At 39.8% G+C, this 25,318-nt stretch overlaps 1 protein-coding gene across 4 annotated transcripts in view; it reads right to left on the bottom strand.

The window, feature by feature from the left end:
* Positions 1-19,431, bottom strand: part of ARHGAP29 (Rho GTPase activating protein 29) — a 54,236-nt gene extending 34,805 nt beyond the window's left edge. For all 4 annotated transcript variants that reach the window (XM_068405992.1, XM_068405994.1, XM_068405993.1 and 1 more), the window contains exons 1-2: positions 19,346-19,431; positions 16,177-16,522 (exon numbers count right to left, since the gene is read on the bottom strand). In XM_068405992.1, the coding sequence (XP_068262093.1) occupies positions 16,177-16,438 (262 nt within the window). In that variant the 5' untranslated portion in view covers positions 16,439-16,522; positions 19,346-19,431. The remainder of the gene's footprint in view (positions 1-16,176; positions 16,523-19,345) is intronic.
* Between the last annotated feature and the right edge of the window lie 5,887 nt (positions 19,432-25,318).

Here is a 25,318-nt window from a genome sequence, read left to right as displayed (position 1 = left end):
TTTTATTTCCACTGAAGTACAGGAGCCTCAACCCTGGTTTTAAGTGCCACTTCACATCATCTGCATAAATCCCAGTCTCCTTCAGGAGAAAGGGATAAGCCAGACACAATAGTCTTGCAGGGTGGTAGCAAGAACAAGCACAGAAACTGGGACACAGTTTCTCCAGTATCTGAATATCTGGATCCAGAACTTGTTATTAAAGTTTCACCTTATGGAATGTGAACAGTCAGCTCCTTATCACTTTCGATCTTGGAAGGATTCAGAGGAAGTAAGTTTGAGTAACCAACATTTCAATCTGCAAGACCAACATCTTGGCTAAAAGTCTGTCAACTCTTATTTACTAATAACCTCATTTTTTGGCATTAAGGTAAATTACATCCTGTTTCCATGATGTTACCCAGAAGGATTACATGGTATGAGTAGTTATGCCACCTAGGTCAGGGGCTGGGGGGGGAAGTCAGCATTGGAATGAAGCTAATTCAAAGTAAAACATCTTTAAACTAAAATCATGTTACTATCATCTTCATCAATGTCCGTATTGTGTACTAGGAATCTGTCAGCACTCAGTTCTGAACCTGATCCAGACTATGAGACTTCCCAGTGAGCATCACAGAGTAGGCAAAACAAATCATACAACAATGAACTGTGTGGAAATCACTTAATTCCTACATCTGCAGTTTGGGAAACAGTCCCAGATTAACCCATCGTTTTATTTTTGCCCTCCTCCCCCATCAGCCCCACTCTAACATGATTAACAGCCTGCCATATTTGTCTGATTTGACAGAGGTCACTATCACATTCAAAACACAACAAGAACTACTCAAACACACAGTAAAAGCATGTTTTACACTTTGGTTTGACCATATGCAAAGTTGACCTGTCACTGCTGTCTAGTCTCAAGGAAGCTTTTGTAAGGCAATAAACATATGGGCTAGACACAATTCTTGTATACAGATATAAAATGAACAAAACTTTTTTCCTTTAATGGTGCTGTAGGTATTTGATTTGTTAGTGGCCACAGTTCAGGAGTGATGAGAAAACAGCAGTCTTGGCTATCATATTTCTTCCTTTATTTGGCTATATAAACATGCTGCAGATGTAAGGAATGAAACATTTTAATTCACTGAAAAATAAAAAATTAAAAGAATTTCTGGAAGAATTTATCCTTGTAAACTCTCTAACAAGGCTGGAAGCTGCCAAAGGCACTAGTGAAGTCATCACATTTCATGTCATCACATGTTATGATGCAGAATTAGAAGCTACTTACCCATCCCTCTATCAAGAAACATTGTTTTGTACTTGAAGCTTTCAAAAGAGCAAGCTAGCCAGTCTTAGATTTTTTGCTAATCAGTATCATGGCAACCCTTGTTGTCATGGCATCATTAAAAGACACTACACCAAATTCATACAGTCTTTGGCAACATGTGCTCCAGAATCCACTGCAACCAGTGTTTTAATCACATTATACTGAAGCAAACGTGGCAATTTACGGAAAATAAACAGTTACGCAATTATTTCAATGAATGAAATCTAAGGACATGTGAAGTTTGATTAGAAATGAGGAAAAGAAAGGCATAAAAATAGCAACCCAAACATCTACATTTGACATAAAAGCACTAAAGTTTGGGAGGTTTTTTCGAGAAGAATAATCCAATTCAGTCAGAATGCATGGAAATCTCCTGCAAATAGCTTATTGAATACAGTATATTGAAACTAGCAAAGTCTGATTTATTATATGCAAACAATATTTTTATAATACGAGAAAGGATTTAACATTTGGCAAGTCAGTTGCCTATCTACTGCTAAACTACTAAATTTGATCTTAAAATTACCTTGTACAAATTTAGTTTAAAATTTAAAAGCACCTGGTATTTACAATTTTTTTTGTATTTTAAGGGTGAAAGTTCTCTCTTGACTTTTTGAAATAAACAGGGTGAAAGTGCAGATCTGCAATTTTTGCAGAAAAATTGCTCTTGGATAAAACACAAAACCATCCCCCATTAGTCCAGCCTTCCAGGTCAGATTTCTAGCATGATGAGCTTTTGTTGTATACCACAAACACACAACTAGGCCTTTTCAGATTTGTCATCTGCTATCAGGGATTGGCCAAAATACTGTTTATCTATTTAGATTTGTTCATTAACCATGCTGACTAGCCTCTGTGATGTGACCTTAAGCTGTGGTGGGTTTTGTTTGTTTGTTTTTAAACTGGGCCAGCATTCCTACCCCATTTTAATTATGGACCAATTCTGTACTTCTGAAAATTCAAAGCTTAAGTAAGAAGTCCTTCTTGCCTATGTAAATAGGGCAAACAAGACTAGATTAATTTTCAGAAATTAAAGGAAAGCTGTAAAAATCAAGATGTCTTAAAAAATCTTTTCAAAAAGTCAATAGATGGTGTACGTGCAAAATCCATCAGAATCATCAAAATCTTAAAATTCTGACTACACTGAAAGCAGTTAAATATTTTCATTATGTTGGTTTGCCCATTGACATCAGCAAAACAGTTGTTACTTCACATTCATTTCACATTAAAATTCATAGATGAACTCCCCGTTTGTGTATGTGGGGAAGCCTTTTGGAAAAAACCTATCACAATGCAGCTTTTCATTAATCTATTTCAATATGCTGTATGCCACATTCCTTCAACTTTTGTATTCTACTAGCCTTGAGATTCCAAGTCAACTAACCTAGATGTGTTCAGCCATGCAGTTTAACCTTTAGAATACATTAATCTTTTATTAACCCAAAATTTAAAGACCAGAAACCAGTAATGAAAATCAATGGAGTTTCCTTACTTACCTGTTTCTGACAAATGTAAGTGAACACACTACATGGCCATTTTAGCCACTGTTCATATCATTTCCTTGAGTCTGACAGGAGTTTAAGAATAAAACTAGGTGAGGATAAGGCTTCAGCACTTTCAGAACACATTTTAAGTTAGAATAGTAAATTATCGAGTGGACGTAAGTCTACATCCTTTATGATGAATATATTTGTAATAAGCTTGATCAGTCACATTTCACCAGAAAGTCATATCCATCAAGATTAGTGACTATACTTTTATTAGTATGCTACTTAGTTCTTATTCAAGGGCATTGCACTAAAACTTAGTAAAGTAGTCCCTGAACTGAACAGTTGCCTTTCAGAGACACTTAAAATGAGAAACTTTTATGCTTTAAGCAACTATATTCCTTGCATATTGGTTTAAGTTCTGAAAACATATGAAGTAATACTCACTCAACTTTCACAGCCCAGATTTCTGAAAAAAGAACAAGTCAGAAAAGGAAAGAAAGTTGATCTTACCATATCAAATTGGCACACAGAAGGGGCAGTATGAAAGTTTTGTTTTATTCATTCAGAAGAAAATAAATTTAACCTTTGCCAACCCACATCAAGAGATTATAAAAAATACTTAACCTTTAACTCATTTTACTTTTAGTCTAAAATACTATTTGTTCTACATGGCTGCTTCTTCCACTTTTAGCCTAAGTCACTGATGGAACGAAGAAGCTATTTTATTGCCGCCAGTCCACCTACCTTTCAAAAGACCACACAAAGCCAGGATTATGAGATTATATGGTGTTAAACAAGAGGTGCATTACTTTCTGCATTTCTTTTAAAGGATCTTTAAACACAGTTACAGACTGCTATATGATGTGATAGTATTCCATTTCTGTTTTGTCGATTAAAAGAAAAAGACTTATGACAAAATCAACTTAGATTTTAAGTGGGATTCAAATCACTAAAGTAACACCCAGTACCATTAGTTGTCTAGAAAAGTGGTGAACATAAAGGATTAATTATCTGAAGTTCCAGCATTGAAGTCCTGCTGAAACACCCACCCAAGAGAGTAAAGCTATGTAACTTGCTATATAACTTGCACAGGTGACACAACAGAGTTAAGAGCCATTTGAATGCTCAAGAGGAAATACTTTCAAAATCTTACCACTTCCTAGATTCAGGAACAGCCAATCCCCTCTGCAATATAACATTCTGGTATCAGATATTTCACACCAAAACATCTTTGACACTTTTGTATGAAGAGAAAGCACTACAACACTGTCACTATAGCAGTAACTGATCATCACACTGGCACTTGCATGCCCCAAAAGACAACAGTAACCCACTGCACAGCTCACTAGGCATTTTTAGTTGAGTAGTATTTCATCACAAATACCTTGCAACAGAAGGGTGAAAAAGACAAACCACAGAATCTGTTTGCTTTATGGTTCTGGATTTACACAGCTTTCCCCTAGTATCACTGAAGTTGTTGTTCCAGCTAGTCAATGCTAAATTAAAAAAACAAAACAACCAAAAGATGTGCAGGCCAGTAAAAGTTACAGAATGTGAAAATTATAAGAGAACACGCAGAACTGTCAACTACACATTTGAATAGTAGCCCTGTGCATTTAATTTTTCATCCAATGGCATGCAGCATTTGATGTTGTATAACAAGCTTCTCTCTTTATTAAGAATATGATTTATTTATACGCTCCAGATCTATTGCTTTCTTTCCAAATTAAGTTGTCAGCCACCTTCTCTAAAATCTCACGTATACTCATCAGCCGAAGCCAGATACAGCTAGAAAGAGTCTCCATTCCTTGCAGAATTTGTTTACTTGTTCTTAACACAAGGGCTTAAACATGAATACCAGAGGCATTTAATTTGACTACTCTGCAATCTTAATCCTACTGTTAGCTTCCCCTTCACCACTGGCATAAGCTATTTATCATGATCACTTTCTCAAGGCCCTTCACAAACTGTCTTCACTCAACTATCACAATTCATATATGCTACTAAGCTTTCAGATAAACAATTTGCACCTTACCAAATGAAGCACAAAACATACAGGACTACCTCTCCAGAAAGCTGCCTCCCTCAATTGCTCTTCTGCTGGCAGTGGTTAACCTATTTGTGCGCTAAGAACACAGCCCATGTTGTTGACCAGTACTGTTCTGTTTCTCTGCACCTCCACTTGAGTAATTCCAGTAAACATTTCTTTCAACTTCTTCTCAGCATTGAAGAACTTCTGGACAGATTTTTCAGTTGCATAGTTTTGGTAGCATCTAGAACAAAGTACCCTATATACAATCAATGAATGAAAAAAAAAAAACAACAAAAAACAAAACAAAACAAAAAAAAACAGAACAGAAAAAAACAGAAAAAAAACCAGAAAACTGCAAAATAACTTAAGCATCCTACTAAGGAATCCATTCATGTCACTATCAACGCTAAATCAGCAATAGGAATTTGTGAACATTGAGCAGTCTTTAAGCTAATGCTTCAGGAATTCCCTGTCCATAACTATTTCAGCAACATCTGATCTTACAAATACAGCTAAGAATATGCTGTAGTCCAGAAGCAGAACATCAGCTGAGATGGTAAATTTGGTCACAACACAGAGCTCTAAACCGATCACACCTGCATGACCTTGAAAAATTTCAATACAACGCTCAGAGAAGAGCATCCTTTGGAAATCCTGTGCTACAAACTGAAATTCGGCCCCAAATCCTAAAGATGTCAAAACCTCTTGTTGAAAAGGCATGGGGTGAGAGAGAGGACACACCTGCGCTTTAACTCCACTGTACAAATATACTTCTTACAAATTACTGATCTACAATACTGCAATTCATTTTAATCAAAGACAACATTATTTTCAATGCATCTTAGCTGAAACTTCCTCACCAGGCCTTCCACATCTCGCAGATTCCTAGAACTAGGAAAGGATTAAGACATTACAAGAATTAGAAAAAACTTTATTCCTCCCAAAATAAGAGCCTCCTTTTTCTTTTAGCACTCACAGTATGCATAGCCACACACATAATACCATGGTCATTCTAGGTCTCAGACAAGTAGCACTTACAGAACTTTTAAAAATGTAACGAACTACTGCAACACCCATCTATGGGCCCTGAACCCAAGTTAAACACAGCACAGAGAATCAACACACTTGCAAAAGGGAACACGCTATATTATTACAATAGCTCTTTGGAACTGCTTGAGTCATCAGAATTTGAATGTTAAGCTTTCTTATTTCTCCCATACATTCTCCAATACCCATTTACATTAAAAAAAATAAAAAACGTCTATGTTATTTCACATACAGACATGCAAGGAGGTGAGAGACCAAAGTCCCGGCATTCATTCCCTGGTCATCATTCTACACCAAAGCAACCGGAGCTATTTTAAACGTTGCTTCACAAGCAGGACTATATAACTGAGTGCCCTAACCTCAGAACTGACAGTCTTGTAAGTTCCTTTAAAAGCTTTTCACTGCTCCCTGCATTACATGTATTTTCATTGCCATTTAAAATTCAAACAGTAATGGAGCTTTCATTGCCACTTTAGATTTAAGCAATAACTGGACTTGCTCAAATATCTGAAGCAGTTTAGTCATGACACAGAACACAGCTCTGAAGAGGTAAGTTTGATAAGCCAACCTTCAGGTTAAGTTCACAGTCTCCAAAAGAAAGATAACCAAAATTGGCAAATAATAATTCCTACATATTTTTAAAAATTAGCCCAAGAAAGTACCTTCAAACAGTAAGCAAGGAAAAAAACGGTAAAAAGGAAAAATCCTTTGTTCACCTAAACCACAGCCTCTACAAAAAAAATTTCCTCAAGTCGTATGTTTTTCAGTTACACTGTTCTGTAATGAATGTCATTAAGATGAAAGTTTAACCCAAACATAACTATTTTCTACAGCCTTACATGAGTCCCCTCAATCTTCTATAAAAAGGGGCATTTTAGGGAGATGAAGGAATGAGCCCCCATAAAATCCCTACTTTCCTTAAAAAAGGGAAACAGCTACCTATGAAGATCAAGGTCCAGGCTCTGTATCAAATCTCCTACCCTACCATGCAGTTCTAACTCCAATCCATTACTGAGACATTAGATCTAACATAACCAAACCACTGCAACTGCCAGATTAGATGAACTCTTGCTTGGAATTAAGAAACAAGTCAGCTTCAGTTCTGTGACCTAGCTACATAAATAGGAGGAACAAACACTCCAATGAAACTGGTGGAGAAGGAATGATTCAGTCTATGAAATCTTTGTGAAGTCAAGATTATTAAAATGACAGACAGTCACAACTCAACTCTATGCTGTTAGACATAGAAAAATTACTTGTATTGATGTTCTTGTTTTATGTTGCAACATTGATAAATTGATGCATCAGAGAAATGAGAAAATGGAATATTTTTATGGATACACTGTAATACATTTTGCCAAGAGTAGGAAACTAATTTAGGGAAAGGGTTTTTTGTTCTGCTTTTAAACACAAAGGCTCCTATGTGTGCACGGGAATTGCTGTTAAGAACACAAGACTTCACATTGGATATGGATCAAATCTTATCTTTCAGGTGTTGGGGCAGAGTTCGTTGAGAGATACAAGTTTGTGTGTCCAAGTGTTCCCCTGTTTCTTAAGCTGCAAATTATATTAGAAGAATTTTTGTTGTTGAAAGGCCTAACTTTACATTCAGATTCAAAAAAGAAAATCTGACTATTCATCCTCTTCTTCACTACTCACCTTTCATCTTGCTAATCTTGTAACTTCAATTTCATTACTCTAGTTGCTGTGATGGAAAGGGAAGGTAATTCTAATTAACAAACTAGCTAAGGCTCTTTAAGTGTTTTTATATTCTTTTGTACATCAGAAATGCAAAAAGGAAGAAGAATGGAGTTTTGCCTTGTATTACATTTTTTTCCACTTCAAAAGCAACATCAAAATGGAAAATGCCTGTGCTCTCTTATAAATATTTAGAGTTTTCCTAAAGACAGATACACTAATTAAGTCAACAAAAATATCCGGACTGCACATAAAAGTTGATTTTACATTTTAAACACTCACAGGCCTTCAAGACAAGCCCCCCCCCCACCCCGCTCCTGACTGCTGATCTTAGACACTATAGCAACAAGTGAACATTTGTTCTGAAGGAATGTGGAGTATGCAACTGGGGGAGGGGAAGTACTATCAGCCACAAACTTATCTGCTGGTCCACTAAGTTATTATTTAACTGCCGTCTTCCCTAAAACTGAAGAAACAGCATTTACTATCCAACATTAGCAACCTGCATTTAACAGGCAGCTTACACCTTGACTATGAAGAACATGGCTTTGCTTGAACTGAACTTCAAGAGGAGGCTCTTTTTTTCCCTTCTGCTTGTTCAGAGTACTGGAAACAGCAGAACTGTTCTGTGACTGCAGCTTAATTAAGTAGTGCTCTAATATTGCAAACCTGCAAAGCAAAAGAAAATGCCCAGCTCCTCTGGCTCTGGTCACAGCATCTTAAAGTCCAAGACTCCCTAATAAAAGCCTGCAAGATGGCAGACTCGTAGAAAACATGAAGCTTGGTCAAAACAGGCTGTGCAATGGTCTGGAGTGAAACGGAAAGAAAGGTGGAAAGTTCTCTCTCCCAGCGTAAATGTAACATTCCCGGGGAAAAGCATGGTTCGTAGCTACGGGTGCCTCCCATAAACTTTGACTGCAAACTACTTTGTGTTGGATTGTTGTGGGTTTGCCTTCATTCAGGTTTCACTAGTCCTTTCATGGACAGAGTTCTCTGGAGAACATCAAACTTCCACTTTCTTTGTGGAACTTCTCAGGTTCGAGGAATCTGACACTGGACAGGAACAGGACTCACAGCAAGGGATCTCAGTGCCCTCTGCTCATGAGACAGACCAGGAAGAAAGGACAGTGCGAAAGTAAGGGAACCATGGGAAAATAACCAGGCGGTCTCTGGCTTGCTGTGGTCCTAGAGCTTGACTAAGAGAAGCAGTTTACATGTATGTATTTTTTTTTCCTCTGAGTTTTGCCATAAAACGCATCAGAAAGTGTTAAAAAAAAAATCACTACTATTGGCTTTGCGTTCTTAGCAGTAACTTTACTTGTTAAAAAAATTTAAGGAAGTATTTACTTCGTTCTTATGCTTGTTTACATCCTTTACATATCTTAGCTTGAAAGACTATTTCACATTTGTCAAAGAACAGTTTCAATTTCAGATTGACAGAACTAATACTTAGAAGTGACTACTACTTAGAGATATGTGAAAGGGTGTACTAAGGAATTTCCAGGTCAGAAAGACTGGAAGCACATATGTCTTTGCATATAAGAAGCAGGTTTTAGGAAGGCAAGTTTAAAAGATGACTGTCAAATTCAAATATGTCAAAAGCTCACAGCTAAGAAGGCTGATGAATTTGTCATCTACGAAGGGCATTTTCTGCTTGCTGTTCTCTCCTCTACACACACCCCCTCCCACTTTTCATATATCTCTGTCAAATTTAGCATTCAGCAGAGGAGACAAAAGAGTTGGTACAGGGTTTAGCAGTGTCTGCTGTAATGCCAGTGTGGAGCGCCACGCCAGCTCTGCCTAGACACTCACAGTCTCGTTCCATTTTCACCTCTGGCCACTCGTTCCTTTGCCAGCCACCTTCTCCCTCTTTTGCTGGTACTCAGTACAACCTTACAGTCAGTCAGCTCATGGAACTGATCTAGCTGAAAACTAGTTGCTTTCTTTCTAGGACTAGTTTTCAGGCAGATCTGCCTCCAGAACTGGCTTGCTATGCAGTCATCACACAGAACTACTGCCAGTGCCAGGAAGAAGTGGTGAGATCACAGCAGCTCACACTTAAGTTTCTTCTCTAAACTGCTGTGGAAATACAGTATTAACATGGTTTAAAACAGAGCCCTAAACATAACAAGCTTTATAAGAAAACAATAATTTTAGATGCATCTTGTAGATTTTCAGCAGTTACAGAACCATACCATCAATTCAGCTGCTGACAGGAAAGGAAAACCTGTCATTTCTGCAGGAGCATCTTCAGAAGTTACTCCTTCCAGCTGTCTTACACCTGCGCTGCTCTGGTTTAGTCCTGGCTTCCCTGCTACTGTGGCTCACAAGGTGACTTCTGCCAACTCTGCTATGGGAACAATAACATCCAAAGCAGAAAACACAAACTGTCAGAATTCACCTCTTAACACCTTATTTGGTTCCGCCAGAGAACGAACAATGTTATTACAGTCTAATACATTTAAAACAAGCAGTTAGTTCCTTGTGGACCAAGTTGGAGTAGAGCTACAAAGTACAAAATAGGTCCTATCTTATTATTAAGTTACAGAATTATTCTTCATATATTACAAGTATATAACACTTCAGTAGATCCTGGAAGTGATTAACATTAAAATTCCACTTCAGACTATTTGTCAACATCCTCAAATGTTGTGATTTCTGTAATAGGATTTATTATCTACTAGACAGTTTGTTTTCCCCTTTTTTTTTTGTGCTACATGAAGCAAGAGAAACAATGTGCTATGCTTTAATTCCTTAATTCCCCTGCCTTTTCCCGAGGATTCTTAAAGGTCATTTAATCAATTCACAAGCAAATTGTTTACGTATCTGATAATCGTTATGTTCTCATGGTCCCTGAAAGTTTGCTGCCCTGACAGCATTGTACCTTCCCTTCTCCCAAAAAGGTTTTTTATTTAGGACACAAAATGCTAGCAAATAGAAAACCAGCACCTTCTTCCACAGAAAATTTGAAGAAATCAGTTCAGCTTCCCTCAAAACAAAAAAAAACCACCCCAAACATTCCTTCCAGAGGCTGTTGCAAAGAAAGGTAAACACTTTATCAGATCCTTGTTTAGAGCAGTTTGCCCACCTATCAAGCATTCATGCTATGAGGTGCCATTAGACAGGTAAATACAACCAGTTTAAGGTGTATCAAAGACAGCACCTTTCACTGAGAAACATCAAAACTGGAATAAAGAACAAAAAGCAAAATTACACCTAGTACTATAAATTATAATAATTTCAATCTGTAGTCTTCACTGCAATAGCTAATGAACTTCAAGATTTCCCTAGCAAAACAGGACAAACTGACTTTCAAAAAATACTGCCTCAGGAAAAGGACATTGTTTTACTCTAAAATAAAATGAAGAAATAAAAATAAAATGCTAAAAGTACTACAGTGCCTTAATCATACTAAAAATATGGACCATACTAAAAAAGTGCACATCATGATGCCTGGAAGGGCTGAAGAGAAATCATCTTTGACCCTCAGCATTATATTCAGGAGACAGCTTCTGGCTTTTAGTGTAGTATGCGATTAATACATATCTCTGTGGTGCTAAAAAAAGGTTTTGAAGTCACTAGAGATTACAAGTTCCTTATTTTGAGGAAACTATTTAACTTGACACACCTTTAAAATTGTCCCACTAGGCTGAATATCTTATCCTTCAAAAATAAGGACCTGATAGGTTTCAAGTTAGGTAGCATTCCTAATCCTTTTGAAAGTATTGGTGCTACTATAAAGAGGATGCAGACATTCCTGACCAGGCCATCCGGCTTCACCAGTATTTTTACCTCTGCTTCAGTTAAAACAAAACCAAACCAAACCCACAACTTATCAAACTCTAAGAAACCAGACAACAAAATTTGATCCTCAAAGAGAAATCTGCGATTAAAGGCAAGAGCTTTATCTTGTTATTCTGTTTTCTAAGATATCTGGGAAAAAGGGTACATTAACATTTTAGGATCAGCTACAATTTACATCAGTTGAATACAGGATGAACTTGAGGAAAAATGTTTTTGCTCATGAAAAGGATGCAGAATTACCCACATGAAGCACACAATATCACACTTTGAAGATTACTTCAAAGTTTGTGATAAAGCAAGCAATAATTCCTAAATATATTCTGAAGTACAGTCAAGAAGATTATATATTAAAGTATAAAGTATAATTACTCCTGCACTTTTAAACCACATGCAAATTTTACCCTTACAGCTATTCATAATGAAACATAGTACTTCCCACAGTCCCAAGGGCACACCTTACAGTATGAAGCTCACATTACATTCCTTAAAAAAAATAAATAGCAGATGTCACAAAACTAGTAGCTAACTATCTTCAGACTAGGAAAACAGGAATGTTTCCCCCACCTCTGATGTGATAAAAGTAAAAGCTACTATTTACTGTTTAAAGTGAAACACTTAGTAAAATATCTTCTAATTAGGAACTCTTTTTTTTTTTTTTTTTTAGGAATTCTTTTCTGTGGTCCTTTTTCATCCTGAGTAAAGGAATCTCATCTGAGCAAAGACCACACATTTGCTTAAAGCAACAGTGGAATTTACTATACACAGTAACAGCACAGACTGTAGTGTCACCAATCTCATACACAGATACCTATTCTTAAATAGATTCTAAACTTTGTGTATCTATGCAATAAGCAATACTATTTTTGAACCAATAAACTTTCCAATAAAATTTTGTAAGAGGTAGGTCCTGCACGTTTTGTCCCAAAAAGTGGCTTACATGCTTTCTATACAACTGCTATGAGGTATAGGCATCCTTATATCTTGAAAAGATTGGACAGTATATAGCAGTTACTCCATATCTCCTGTTCTCCAAAATAACATATTATGCATGTATAAGTCATTCAGCCTCAAAATTCACCAGTGTTTACTTGCAGACACATTAAAGCCATGCTTTGGGACAAGAATTAACCCTCTTCAAGTTACAGGATTTAGCTTCAGTATACCTCACACACTTGAAATTCTGAAGCGTTTTCAATACTGTGGCCAGGTTGTTAAGCCCTCAGCGGGTCTCTGTGGGAAGCAAACAACTTCTCAGTTCCTAAAACATTCTCTACTGTAGAAAGTTACTTTTCTTCTGTGCCACTACCTCTGAAGATCACAGATAGCCCCAGCCTTTACACTGTACTTCACTGTATGTACCACCTTTTCAAAGAGGGGTGCAAGTTGAAAGCATCAATTAGGTTCTCACACTCTCAACTGACAGCTGAAAAGTTACTATTGGAACTCAAAACACAGAGAAAACTCATCAGCTTTCAAGTCATTATGTCTTAACAGTTTGTACTTCGGAAGTACATTAAAACTGAAACAAAAACTAAACTTGGGGTACGTCAAGAATACAGAATGCCAGCAATAAAAGTGAAAACTCAAATGAACAGTCTTAAGAGTAGCACGGACTGCAGGCAATGATCCACGTCTTCTAGGTATTAATTTAACATATACTTTCAAGTTTGGCCTTCTAGGCAGGGATTTCTGAGGAACTGTTTTCATTTCCTTCTTATCAGAATGGAAAGAAGATCAACTTATTTTGAGTCTCCTCAATATATTTCAATTATCTCTCACTTCACAAAGTACTAATGCTACAAATGAATAAGACCTTTCAGTTCAAACATGAAGACACAATGACAATATAACTATCCTTACTAATATTCGTCATATGACACAATCTCACTCATCTGGAAATTTAACTGAAGACCAGACCAAGAGACTGATGCACTAACTGTTTGTGCAGTTCCACCACTACAGGTTCAGCCTGTCATCAACTAGAATTAAATAAAAAATTTATCGTGAAACAGCACTGAATTCATTGACCCAGGTTAAAAAAATGCCCAGACCTCTTCTTCAATAAGGATCAAGTATCTTGATCCTATGCCTCAAGTTGGATCACTAATAACAGATCGTTACATCCAGTGAGTACAATGCCTAGATTCAAAAGGGAATTTTAAAAAAGACAGCATGAACTGAAGTGTGTGGAACACATGGTATTTCACTCAACACAAGAGGCAACTGCAGCTCCCTCATGTCCAAACAGCTGACAAACTTTTCAATTCTACAGTTATATTCAGAGGGTTTTTTGTTTGTGGGTTTGGGGTGGGTTTTTTTGGGGGGAGGTGGATGTTTGGTTTGTTTTTTTTTTTTCAAGTGAAGTATCATTCAGAAACAAGTTTCCTACTTGGTGCCAGCAAGGAGACTCCAAGTTTTTTTAGATTTCAGTTTATATGACAAACATTGTTATGTGAGAGTCTGAAAATAATCAAAGTAAGTTACAATGCTGGGTTTACCTTTGTTGAAAAGTAATATCCAAAATTTGTTCAGCATTATGACAATAAAACTACTATAAGAAATTAAATTATATTTGCATAAGTAATGCAAAGAGAAATAGCCTTGAAATCTACAGAAAATTTCAGTTATAACGCACTCTTAAGAGATCTCAACTTACTTTTCACATCATGTATCGACTTCCACTGGTACTGTACAAAACACAGTACAAGTCTATAATCCAAAGGCACTTATGGTCTAGTTCAGACACAAATACATGTTATAATCCAAAATAGCTTAGATTTTTCACCTAAGATAGGATCACTACATCAGGAGAATGTTACGTGAACCATGGGTCAATATCTGCTATGCTTTTCCAAGGCAGGTAACACAAGCAGGGGATACACCGTCAGTCGGTACAAAACTCAAGGCACGCACCCACTGGCATCAGCCTACCTACTGATGCAGATGCCAGCAGTGGAACAGATGGCCTTGGTGAACAGGGAGCCACATGGTCAAGAGTGAAGCTACTGTGCATTAGAAGGGAGTTTTTAGACAAATCTGCTGAAGTGGCAATACTTCAACTAACAGTAGATATAGAAGCTAACTGAGGGGATAGTAGTTAGAGGTCAAAAGACCTATAGCTGACTCTAGGAACGCTTGCCAGGCAAATACAAGAGCTCACTGATGCAACCCTGTTGCACCACTTACATATGCCACTTTTGAACTGCTTGAAGATGCATGCAGCATATACACATCAAAATATTTTTTTTTCTGTAGCAAATAGCAAAATTTATTTTTAGTTCTTATTTCGTAAACTTTAGAGCAAAGTTTTACTATTCAACAAAATCCACATCAAGTCAATAGATTAATGCTGTCCAAAAACGAAGAAATTAATTTCCTGTCCCTGCAATTGATTCCACCTTGGAATAATCTATGTAACTAATTTGAGGATGGTGGTAAGCTGCAAGCATTATGAGCCAGAATTTTATGTGTAAGAAGTCTATTCAATCACCTTAGTAAGTTGTCTGTCTAGAAATTGACAAAAACTGTAAACATTTCCACAGATAAATAAGATGGAAAAATGCAATTCAAACTACGCAGCTTCCAGGAGGTTGTCTCCAGCCAGCAGTAAACAAGCCCAATATTACAGAACTTACTACATTAAGAGATTTTTGGGATAGAGGTCAAAAAGAACACTCCCAGCCATGGAAAACAAACATCTCTCCTTTATAAATCAACAATCCTTTGAATGGACAACACTGTTTCACAAATGAATTCTGCATTGTAGTATAAAACAAGAAGATGACCCCAGTCTTCAATGTTAATTTTTCAGATCTTCTGAGTCAAAAATTTTAAACTGAACATTAATTAACAACTGCTGCATAGCAACTAGAACACTTCAGTACCTTGATTGTCCTTTCCTACAGGATGCCCATTTCAGCATGAGTAGGCACCAGACACCCCGTCTCACAAATAACTCTGCTCATCCTATGTGTCAGCAAAACCGCTGTTGACATGAAGTGATTGCTAGTCTCGTTACTGCTCTGTTAAGATTTGTTCACACCTTTTGGCAGAACCATTTCAGCTGTGTGCAGACTCACTTGAAACAGAGGTGGCTGCAAATGCTCAGCACTCAGGACATCAAACAAAACTGCTCTGGATGTCATTTCTATGCTATTAACAGGATAACATTTCTGCAGAAGTTCGATAAAAGCTTTCCTGCTGATGACCAAAAATGGACCAATACCATTTCCCTAAAGGAACAGGAACACACAATAATACACACTCCTCCTATGCAAAAAATTTGCAGTTTCCACCTGCTGGCAGAAGATGGTAAATACTTATGTTGTAGAGGAAGAAAGTGCAGAGAGTTACATTCTACATTAAAATCAAACCACTAACATCTGAGACTTTCAAAAACCAAACTAAAACAGCCTAGAAAACTGAAACATCACCAAAATATTAACAGAATTCTTTGAAATTACAAAAAACATTCAGGCGGTTACAAACTAATCAGTTGATGGTCTCGCTAACTTTTAGCATCAGCCTAGACAGCCTGCTAACAAGCCTATTTTCCCTTGTTATGATTATGAAACAGATTGCACAGTGTTCTGATGAGGAAATACAGAACCCAAACTAGCAACCACCATTTCCCGTAATCATCGTGCTGGGGGAGGGGAGGGGGGGAGGAAGGGAGGATAAAGGGGGAAGGTAAAGGGCAAGGGGGAATAACCACAGTAAAGACTAGTTAAAAACATATGAATAGAGTCGTGAGAGTTTCAGAAAATCTAAGAATTCAGAATAAAGAACAACTGACACACCTTCTGAAAGAATGGCTTCCTTCAAATAGAGTAGCACATCTGCAAATTTTCTGACATCATTCACAAGTTGCATGATATATTCTGGATCCACAACAGGATTATCATAGCAGTCAGAGTTGGAGCTAATGCTGCTCAGAGAGCTGCTCTTGGTGCTGCGCCCCATGCCCCAATTTCCTGAATTAGAGATGGTGAAGAAGTTGGAGGTAGACAGTCGGGCTAATCCCAAACCACGCTTGTTACTTCCACCGTTCTGTCGCAACATCCCAGCAGCCGCTGTGCTTATGGAGCTCTTGCAGTTAACACTCAGTGTTGCTTAATGTCCATTCGACAAGCCAAAGATGAAACCCTTAAAAATTGGGGTGGGGGAAGGAGGTGGAGGAGAAGGAAAAATGCTGATTAGTACAGAAATATATGTGAAGTAATATATTTGCACTGACAAGATCGAAAACTTCTTTCAAGATGATACTGCTTTACATTACAATGCTTAACTGAAATATTATAAAGGTTTTCAACTGTTTGAAGTTATTTTAATTTGTAAAGCAGAGAGTGTTGCATAATAATCAATGGTATGCAGAAATTATTTCAAAAGCTAATTATGATGCATGCTTATTTAATGAGAAAAGTCTCTTCTCTGAATATTTATTCTGGAAGCCTCAAGAATCAAGTTCTTTACATTTAGCCTGAGACCTTTTCTTTACCATGAAATTTTGCTACAACTGAATACAATTGCAAAAACACTTGATGTGATATAGACCATGAACAACATCCCCACTTGCATCAACCACCCAGCTGTATTCAGCATCCTGTCTCTTAAGATAACAGACAGCCTCGATCTGATAGGATGAATTTTCTTTGTGCAGATTGTGCCAGGAAGAAACCATGGCCTATTGCAGGTAGTCTCAGAAAGGAAAACATCCTGAAAGTAGTTATATGGGCTTTTCAGCCTGCTACCTTTTAATATGAAAGGCAATCAAAGGAAAGACACAGAGAAGTGAAGAGATTTTAAAATATTTTAGTATCAAAGTTTATCTGCAAATCTCAGTGCAGTTACCTTGAAGGGTGTTGCTCTGCTTTAGGGCAGCTTAAAAGCCCACAAAAAATGCACACACTTGGGGGAGATTATATTGGTATAACTAAGCAACTACCTGCACTCATTTCATTTAGGAAATTAGAATGCTACTGCAAATTTCCCAATATCAGGTTAAGGGATTCATTTCAAAGCAGCAGACTCCAGGTGGCAGGGTCAGGTATGGTTCCAGTAGCTTGCACAATGCCTGCTATTATTCTCTCAACACCAGGAGAAATTCTCAATGTTTACACTATATGGTAAACACTACAGGAAAAAAAAAAACCAAACTAGAACATGACAGCTATAAAGTTAACGTGAGTTGCAGACATACCTGCAGCACAATCTCAAATTCAACTATTTTTAGATAAAAATAAAAGTTATTATGATCTAAAAATGCAGCCTGAAAAGGTTATCCTGCATATATTTGTATTTGGTTAGACCAACTGAAGAAGTAGCACCTTTAACATTTTCAACACTCCCACACTGTGTATTTCAACAGGCGTTATTCTAATGCACTTCAATTATTTTTCCATTATTTCTGCTTTATTTCTCTTTGCAATTTAAAAATATCAGAGGAAACGTGGTCAAAACAGTTGTTTTTGTAATTCATCTGGCAGGCCTTCCAGGGAGTGTGCGCTGGGGGGTGGGGGAAGAAAACTTCAGAATTTAACACAAATTAACTGCTCTAATTTCTGTTTACTATTTAAAGTCAGTACCTGTAAGAGTACATATGAGACTATACAAATAGTGCAGATAATTAAGCAATTCCAAACATCTCAAGTAGATTGAAGTGAGGTTTACATTAAACATTAAGCATAATGTTTAAGAAAGTTTCTTCTGTTCCCACATAGAATTCTCATGGCTACAAAGCTACTTTGCAATTCCGCCTTGCAATTACAGAAAAAAACCACATAACCTTCCCTCCTTTTAACAAGTGTGATATCTATTTATATCAAGACAGAGATTTTCATATTCTTTAAAAGACATGCCTCTTTTAAGTCTGGCCAGCTTCAGAGCCAACTTTAAGTAGCATGATGCGTTAGACCTGTTCCTGTAGCAAGTCCTTGCTTTGAAAGCTGCGATATGTTGTATTTTTTTTATTCATACGAAAAACAAGTAGTACAATAATGCCACCACTTTGAAAATTGTGACGACAAAGTGTTTCTGAATGGGAAAACCTTAGAGAAACTTTTGCTGTAAAGCAGCAGCACAACCAAAACTGAACAGTTTAGTACAGCAGTCACCTTTTCCTCATAAATATTAGCCCTTACGTCTGCTCCTCCTCCCTTACAGGGCAGATGGGGAAAAGTTCCCCTCACAGAACACATGCCTTTCATTACTGAGAAGTGTTTCATATTTCTTCAGGAGACTCTGGCTTTGAAAACGAAAAGCGTCCACCAGCTTTTCTATAAACGCCTCCAGACTCCTCTGGTTAAGAGCGAGCCACTGCCAGTCCCGACGGAAAAAGGAAAAAAAGTAAAGCGCCAGATATTTCAGAAATTTGCTCTCCCAGCACAATTTTCCCAGTAGGGAGGGAAAACGAAAAAAAAAAAAAGGAAAAAAAAATAAAAAAAAGAGACGACGTTCCCGCAGGGGCCACGTCGCTCGGCCGCTGCCAGCCCCCGGCCGAGGGCTGGGCCACTCCCCATGCCCCGGGCGGGGGTCGGCGCTCCGCCCTACCCCCGCCGCGCATTCCCGGCGGCCAGCAGCCGCCAGACCGCACGTCCTCCACGGCCAGGGATTTCCCCACAGCCGCCCGGCCGCGGGGGGGGCGGCGGCGCCGCAGGTAGCGGGCAGAGGCCGCGGGGGAGCCGCCGGGAGACCGCGTGAGGTGCGGGGCAGGGCGGAGGTGGGGCCTCGCCCCCACCCGGTACCGCAGGGAACCGCCGGGTGGGGAGGTGGGCTCGAGGGGCGAGACCCGTACTTGGGACCGACGGAGCGGACGAGAGCGCCGGGCCCCTCGAGCCACACCCGCTCCCCCGGCCACTCGCTGCCGCCCTGTCCCGCGCTCACCCGCGGCTCCTCCCGGCGGCGACAGCGGCGACGCCGCCCACCCTCCCGCCGCGGCGCGTCCCACCTTCCTCGGCGACGAGCCCTTACCGGAGAGCGGCGGCTGAGCGCAGGCAGCAGCCGGGCCGCCGCGGGCCCTACGCACTCCCGCCCCGCTGCCCATGGAGCGCCCTCCCCACAGCGCGGCCCGCGCCACCGCCGCCGCCCCCGGACTCGCCGCCGCTCGCGGCACCGCCCCCTCACGCCCGCGGCCCGCTGTTGGCCGGCCGCGCGCCGCGGGGCGGGGCTCCGCGCGTGCCCCGCCCCCCGTCCCGCGGGCGCGCGGGGAGCAGCGCGGACCCGGGGGCAGCGGCCGCCCGCCCGGTGCGCGGGCAGGGGGAGCGGGGCGGCGCGGGGGGACGTGCAGCACGACCCGGCCCTGGGGAGCGGAGAGGCGAGATGGGGCCGATAAGCCGAACAATGGCCGGCGGGACACGGGAAGGGAGGATTCGCCCTCCCGATCCCCCTGCAGCGTCCTCGCTGTGCCGACGGGCAACCGGCCGAGGAGCACCGCACGGCAGCTGCCCCGCCGAGCAACGCCCGCTCCGCCGCGGTCTTGCGCGGCCACAGCCCGTGCCGCCTCCTGAACGGAGCTCGGAACTGCCGGGCGCTGAGCGTGTGTGCACGCGAAGCTCCGGGGGCGGAGGGCGAGCGGGCGTGCAGCGCAGGGATAGCCGGGGTACACAAAACAAACTTCAGAAGTCAGGAAAAGTCCAAATTCAGGCTTCGTGGTGTTTAGCAAACAGGATTTAAGTGATTTGCCCACCAAGAAACAAAAACACTGTGGCAAAGGGCAGAGTACCTTTCTCATACTCAACGTCCCATGCTTTCTACTCCTGGATCTAGTACGTCATTCATTGTACAGCTTCCAGTATTGTTATGAGCGAGTAAGGTGCGTGCGTGCGCACAAACACACGCTTTCCTTTCTGCTATACTCAGCTCGCTTTTATTTCTGGATGAGCTCTGTTGGATACCTAGGGAAAATAAAAGCAGTAACAAATCCAAAGTGAAAGACGACAGACTATACCCCCAGATGGGAATAGATTCAGCTACCCAGACAGCCCAAGTTTTGGCATAGTTTAGCTTCTGAATTTAGTTGCATGTGCACATATATGCACACTTTTCCGGTTAAGAAGAAAAAGGTGGAAAAGCAGAAATTTGCAGCATCATACAGAAACTCAAATAGTTCCCAGCAGGATCAGGACCTTTAGACCCCTGTACAGCCTTCCGTTACGTCAGCTCACAGTGACTGATGGCAGCAGTAGTTTTTCCATCTTCTAGAGGCAGGGACTACAAACCCACACTTTATTCCTCACTAATAAAAGGTCATTTAAATTCAACAAGCTTAGATCCAATGCCCAAGCTCTGGAATGGGACATATTTTCATTAACGTATCAAAGCCCTCAGCATCTAATTCCTCGCCCCGTCCCTCAGCTCTAGCAGTTTCAGGCTTTACATCTTCAAATTCCCCATCCTTGCTGCAGTCTCCTTCCCCAGCCACTCCAGCTCACTACACATTCAGGATTTTGTGTCAGAGCACCAATCTTCTCCTTGGTCCATTCTTCCTCTCCATATATGCCATAATTTCTTCTATTGGAAGAATTTTATTCCATTTCTATTGGAATTTATAAAGCCTAAAAAAAAGCAACCAAACTAAAACAAGTTGTGACATTACTTATCTCTAGTGTCAATATTAAGCACTGTTCAATAACTTTTCTTTACCTTAAAAAAATCCAAAATAAAATGTGATGTAAATTTAGAAATCTAGTAAACGGTTATAAATTCTTCAAGTCTTCTAAGTTCAGAGAAAAGCAAAGAAAGAAAACAATGCCCTGAGCTTCAAAAAGATTTTGATCATTCAGGTGATTGATCCAGCAGATGTCAAAATCAGGCCAGAGTAAACAATTGTAAACTAATTTAACGTTAAAGCAAGGAACTATGGTAGGGAATGCAAGTTAAATAGCACAATAACAATCACATTATCAGAAAAAGTATTAAAGGTTTATTGTGGGAAAAGTCATTGAAACCATTAGATAAGTGTCCAATAGCAATAAAAAAGATAGACAAGAAATTCCACCTATACTTATCAATAGATAGAATACAAAGCAACAGATACTATTTAGTCTGCCAAACCTTTGTTAGCAAGAAAAGCATACAGCTACAGCAGGCTCTCTGCCTTCCTTACAGACACTCTTTCTGAAAACAGAAGTGGCTTTATCTTGCCATAATTACACCATTCCCAGGCACATTTTAGAAAATGAAAGGAAGAATAAAGTCAGCTGTTCCGAGTACATACCCAGCTCTAGTCCTTTCACTGTTTCTGAAGTAGACATACATTTCGTTATGCTTCAGCCCCTCCATGTGTTAGTCTTTCTCTCATCTCGGCTCCCACATAGGCTAACCTGTGTCTATACAAGGATTCAGCAATTTTTTTTCGGTGAAACATTTATTTGAAAAAAGAAATCAGTTCCAGAGGTCAAACTGAAAGTGACAAAAAATAGAAATACTGGGATTACATGTTTTTATGCTTCTGAAATATTTTTGTTTCAGGCACTTTTGATTTAAAACATAAAAGCGTTCTACATTGTGGGAGGCCTAGCTTCAAACATCTTTTGAAAAAAGGGTTTGAGCCCACATCTGCCACATTATGTGAATGTTAAGTGAAGTTTTGGGTTTTCCTCAAAGTAAAACAATAAACAATTGTCCTTTTTCATTTTGGTTGTTCAGAGCTTTTTTCCTTCCCATTTTCAGTTTGGCTGCCAAATTGAATAGAGAGTCCTCTGCATTCCCCCGGAATCAAGACTAGCACAAAACTGCTGCAACCATATCCCAGACTATACAGTGTTGATTACCTCCTAAATTGCCTTGGAAAATATTACATGAAAGAGAAATGGAAGTAACAGATCTACCTTCAAGAAAATGTGGCTTGTGCAAAAGGCCAGGTCTACATCACAGCTTGCAACTTTTGCTGCAGTAGATAAACTGGAAGGAGGGTTAAGGGTCTGACAGCGGCTGTATTTTGGTCATCCTTTGCTACTCTACAGGGCTAATGTCCCCTTTTAGCCATGTATAACCTACAGCATCACTAATGCAGGCTTCAGGGAAGAAACAGAAGTTGAGCAGGTGAAACGTTGTTTAAAGTCACCTTTTTTCTGCACTTCATCCAACTATCATAGTTTGCTTGGAATGAACAATCAGTTCGTTCAATGAACAATCAGTTGTTACGCAAATAGTGAACACTGGGACAATAAAAATAGTACAGTGTCTCAACAATGTATTCTCCAAGAAGAGACATCAAAATAAAATTTTTGCATTAAAAATGCTGAATTTTCCTGTGACCAGCCACTGACATCTCTTAACTCATTAAAAGCCACTTCTGTGATTCTTTTGACACTTTTTTTTCCTGATATAGTGCATGTGTATACTGTGAAATAAATGCTATAGCACATCTCTTAAAAAAAACAAAAACCAGTCTCTGGAGTAGACTCCAAATGCCTGCCTCTCCCTTCTCAGTGGTGAACAGTACTTTACTCACACAAAAGTCCCTTTGAAATCCAAGGAAAACCTGCCTGATGAAAGCTGCTCTACACCGCAGCTTCCAGTCACTGTTAAGAAATATTTCTAGGTAGCAGCATTAATGTAACTAGAACTAGGAAAGTGACTTTTGTTGAGAAATCACTCTCAAAATACTGTTTCTATTCTATGTATCTGCAGAAGTGCCAAGTATTCTAGACTAGTTGGAAGACATAAATTATGAGTATATAACTTACTGTGAGCAATGAGAGTTCAATACAGAGCTGGATATTTCTTGCTACTGTTAACTGCAACGGAAGCAACAGCTAAGAAGGGAACCTGATTCTAGCTACATGCTGAGCATCACTATAAATAAAATTAAACCAGTTACTCAGAGAGGTAACTTGGTAGAAGTTTCCACCTTCTGCTCACATTCCAGTGAGCAGAATCCTGCTCTCAGGAAGCATTTCCATAAACCATTTCTTTCCAAGAATCTTATATACAGGCTCCTGCAAAAGGCCAGCATCATTTGTATATCAGAACACAGTTCAAGGCTCAGCTCCTCTTAAACGAAATAACGTGACGTTTCTGGTAAAACAAAATCTTGCCCACAGCTACGTTTTAAGTTTTAATGAACAGTCAATGAAGAACAGCTAGAACTCAAACCTGAAAATTATTTGTATAAAGTCTGAGAAAACTCAGAAAATTGTTTCCTTAGCTCCACTGCATCTGCTTCTGGTTTATAAAATAATTAATTTTTTCTCTTGTGAGATCTCCAATTTGCCTGTAATAAATGCCACCCACCTACCTGAGAACCAATCAAGATACCCAGATTCATATGCACTTCCTCGAACATCCTACATTTCAGCCAGTGCACCAAATGCCCTTAGGGGAGCTACGTGGGTGAAACTGCAGCAGCCACTATGCACTGGAATGAACCTGCAGAGCCAACTGATAGAGAACAGAAACACCCCATCTCCTGCAGACATGCTTCTCACCCGGGGATCAGCCATCTTTCTCTTCTCAGTCCTCATCTTCAAGGCAGACCACAAAACACTTCAAAAGATGAGCAAGGGAAATAAAATTCATAGCTTTAGCAGGTATTAAAAACCATATTTTGTGTTTCATGGCTCCTTATAATTCACCCCCAAGATAATCCCTCCATGCTTTTTAACGTGACGAATGAGGCCTTTCTCTTTTCTGTAGGAGATAATCACTTAATCACCTCTCCCCCTGCTAATAGTCCTTTTCTCCACTAATCTCACCTCTATTTCACAATTATTGACTGTTTTTTCTCTCAGACGATCTAGCTAATATTTAGCCTAATGCAGAGCAGTTATTCTCAGTTATTCTCAAACCCAATGTCCCCCAAACTTGTTGGCTTTTTCTTTTCAGTTATATCAACCAATATAATTTAAAACTCTTTCCTTGGTCTCTCCTCTTTTTATGTAACATCCTGCCATGCTCAGTATGAGCTACATACTGTCATAAACTGTTCCTCGAAAATGATGCAAGGCTGGAAGTGTGATGTGAGAAATGCAACTGGACACAGAACAACTCCATTTGCTAATCCTCCAGGGAAAAGGATCGCCACTGGCACGGGCAGCACCCCATTTCCTAACTTCTAACAAGCAGTTTCTGAAAAAACTTCCACTTTAACTAGCAATTGCCAAGGAGGACAGTGGGTGGTGAGGAATGAGAGGAAAGACTGCATGAAGGAAACAGCTTCCAGAACCTTCGCATCTTGCCAAACGCACTATTAACCAACAGTAATTACAGCACAGCGACCTGCTGCTTTGGGAGTCAGGAGGCCTGAAGCTAACTGCTCTGGCTCAGTTAGCCCCACCTGCCCTACCGGTACCAGCTGGATTTAAGGGAGAGAAAGCCCAACAATTAAGGCTTAGCAGAGAAACAGGCTGTTTCTGCAGGGAGCAGGAGGTTTGGCTGGGAACTGCTTGTAGGTGGTATCTTGCCAAAGGCTGTCAGCCGGGCTGTTGGTTTGACGTGCTCTGGGTGGTAGGGTTACTGCCTGCCAGCTGAGGGAGAGGTGGTAAGCAAAGCTGTCGGTGCTGGATTTGCCTTGCAGGAGAAGGGGGTTGCGATGAACCTTCTGTTGGCTTTGTGTTTTGAATTAAGGGTTGGAAGTAGATTATAAGATATAGAGACAGGGTTACCCAGTTTCTGAAAGTCCTCAGGATGGCAGGCTTGTGGGGTGCTGTGGGGGCTCCTGCTGTTGCTGGGTTTCTTGCCGCTCTGGAGCGTGCCAAAATCCTTCTGAAAGCACTGACCATTGCTGCTTTCAGCTGTAAAGCAAAAATTCCTTTATATGTTCTTGACAGTCTTTAGTAGCTTAAGTGTTTGATAAATCAGAAGAAAAACAAAAACAATGCATGGCTAGACACTTTTCATTCCCTCTATTTTCATAATTACTAACACAACAGTAAGGCAATTCAAATGCAGCAAATAAAACCCCTAATCCTCCATAGTTTCATAACTGTTATTAGAGAAAAA

This window comes from Nyctibius grandis, chromosome 8 (assembly GCF_013368605.1).
Source record: "Nyctibius grandis isolate bNycGra1 chromosome 8, bNycGra1.pri, whole genome shotgun sequence".
Taxonomy (NCBI): domain Eukaryota; kingdom Metazoa; phylum Chordata; class Aves; order Nyctibiiformes; family Nyctibiidae; genus Nyctibius; species Nyctibius grandis.
Note: the sequence above shows the minus strand (reverse complement) of the source record. Positions and strands in the feature narration are given on the sequence as shown.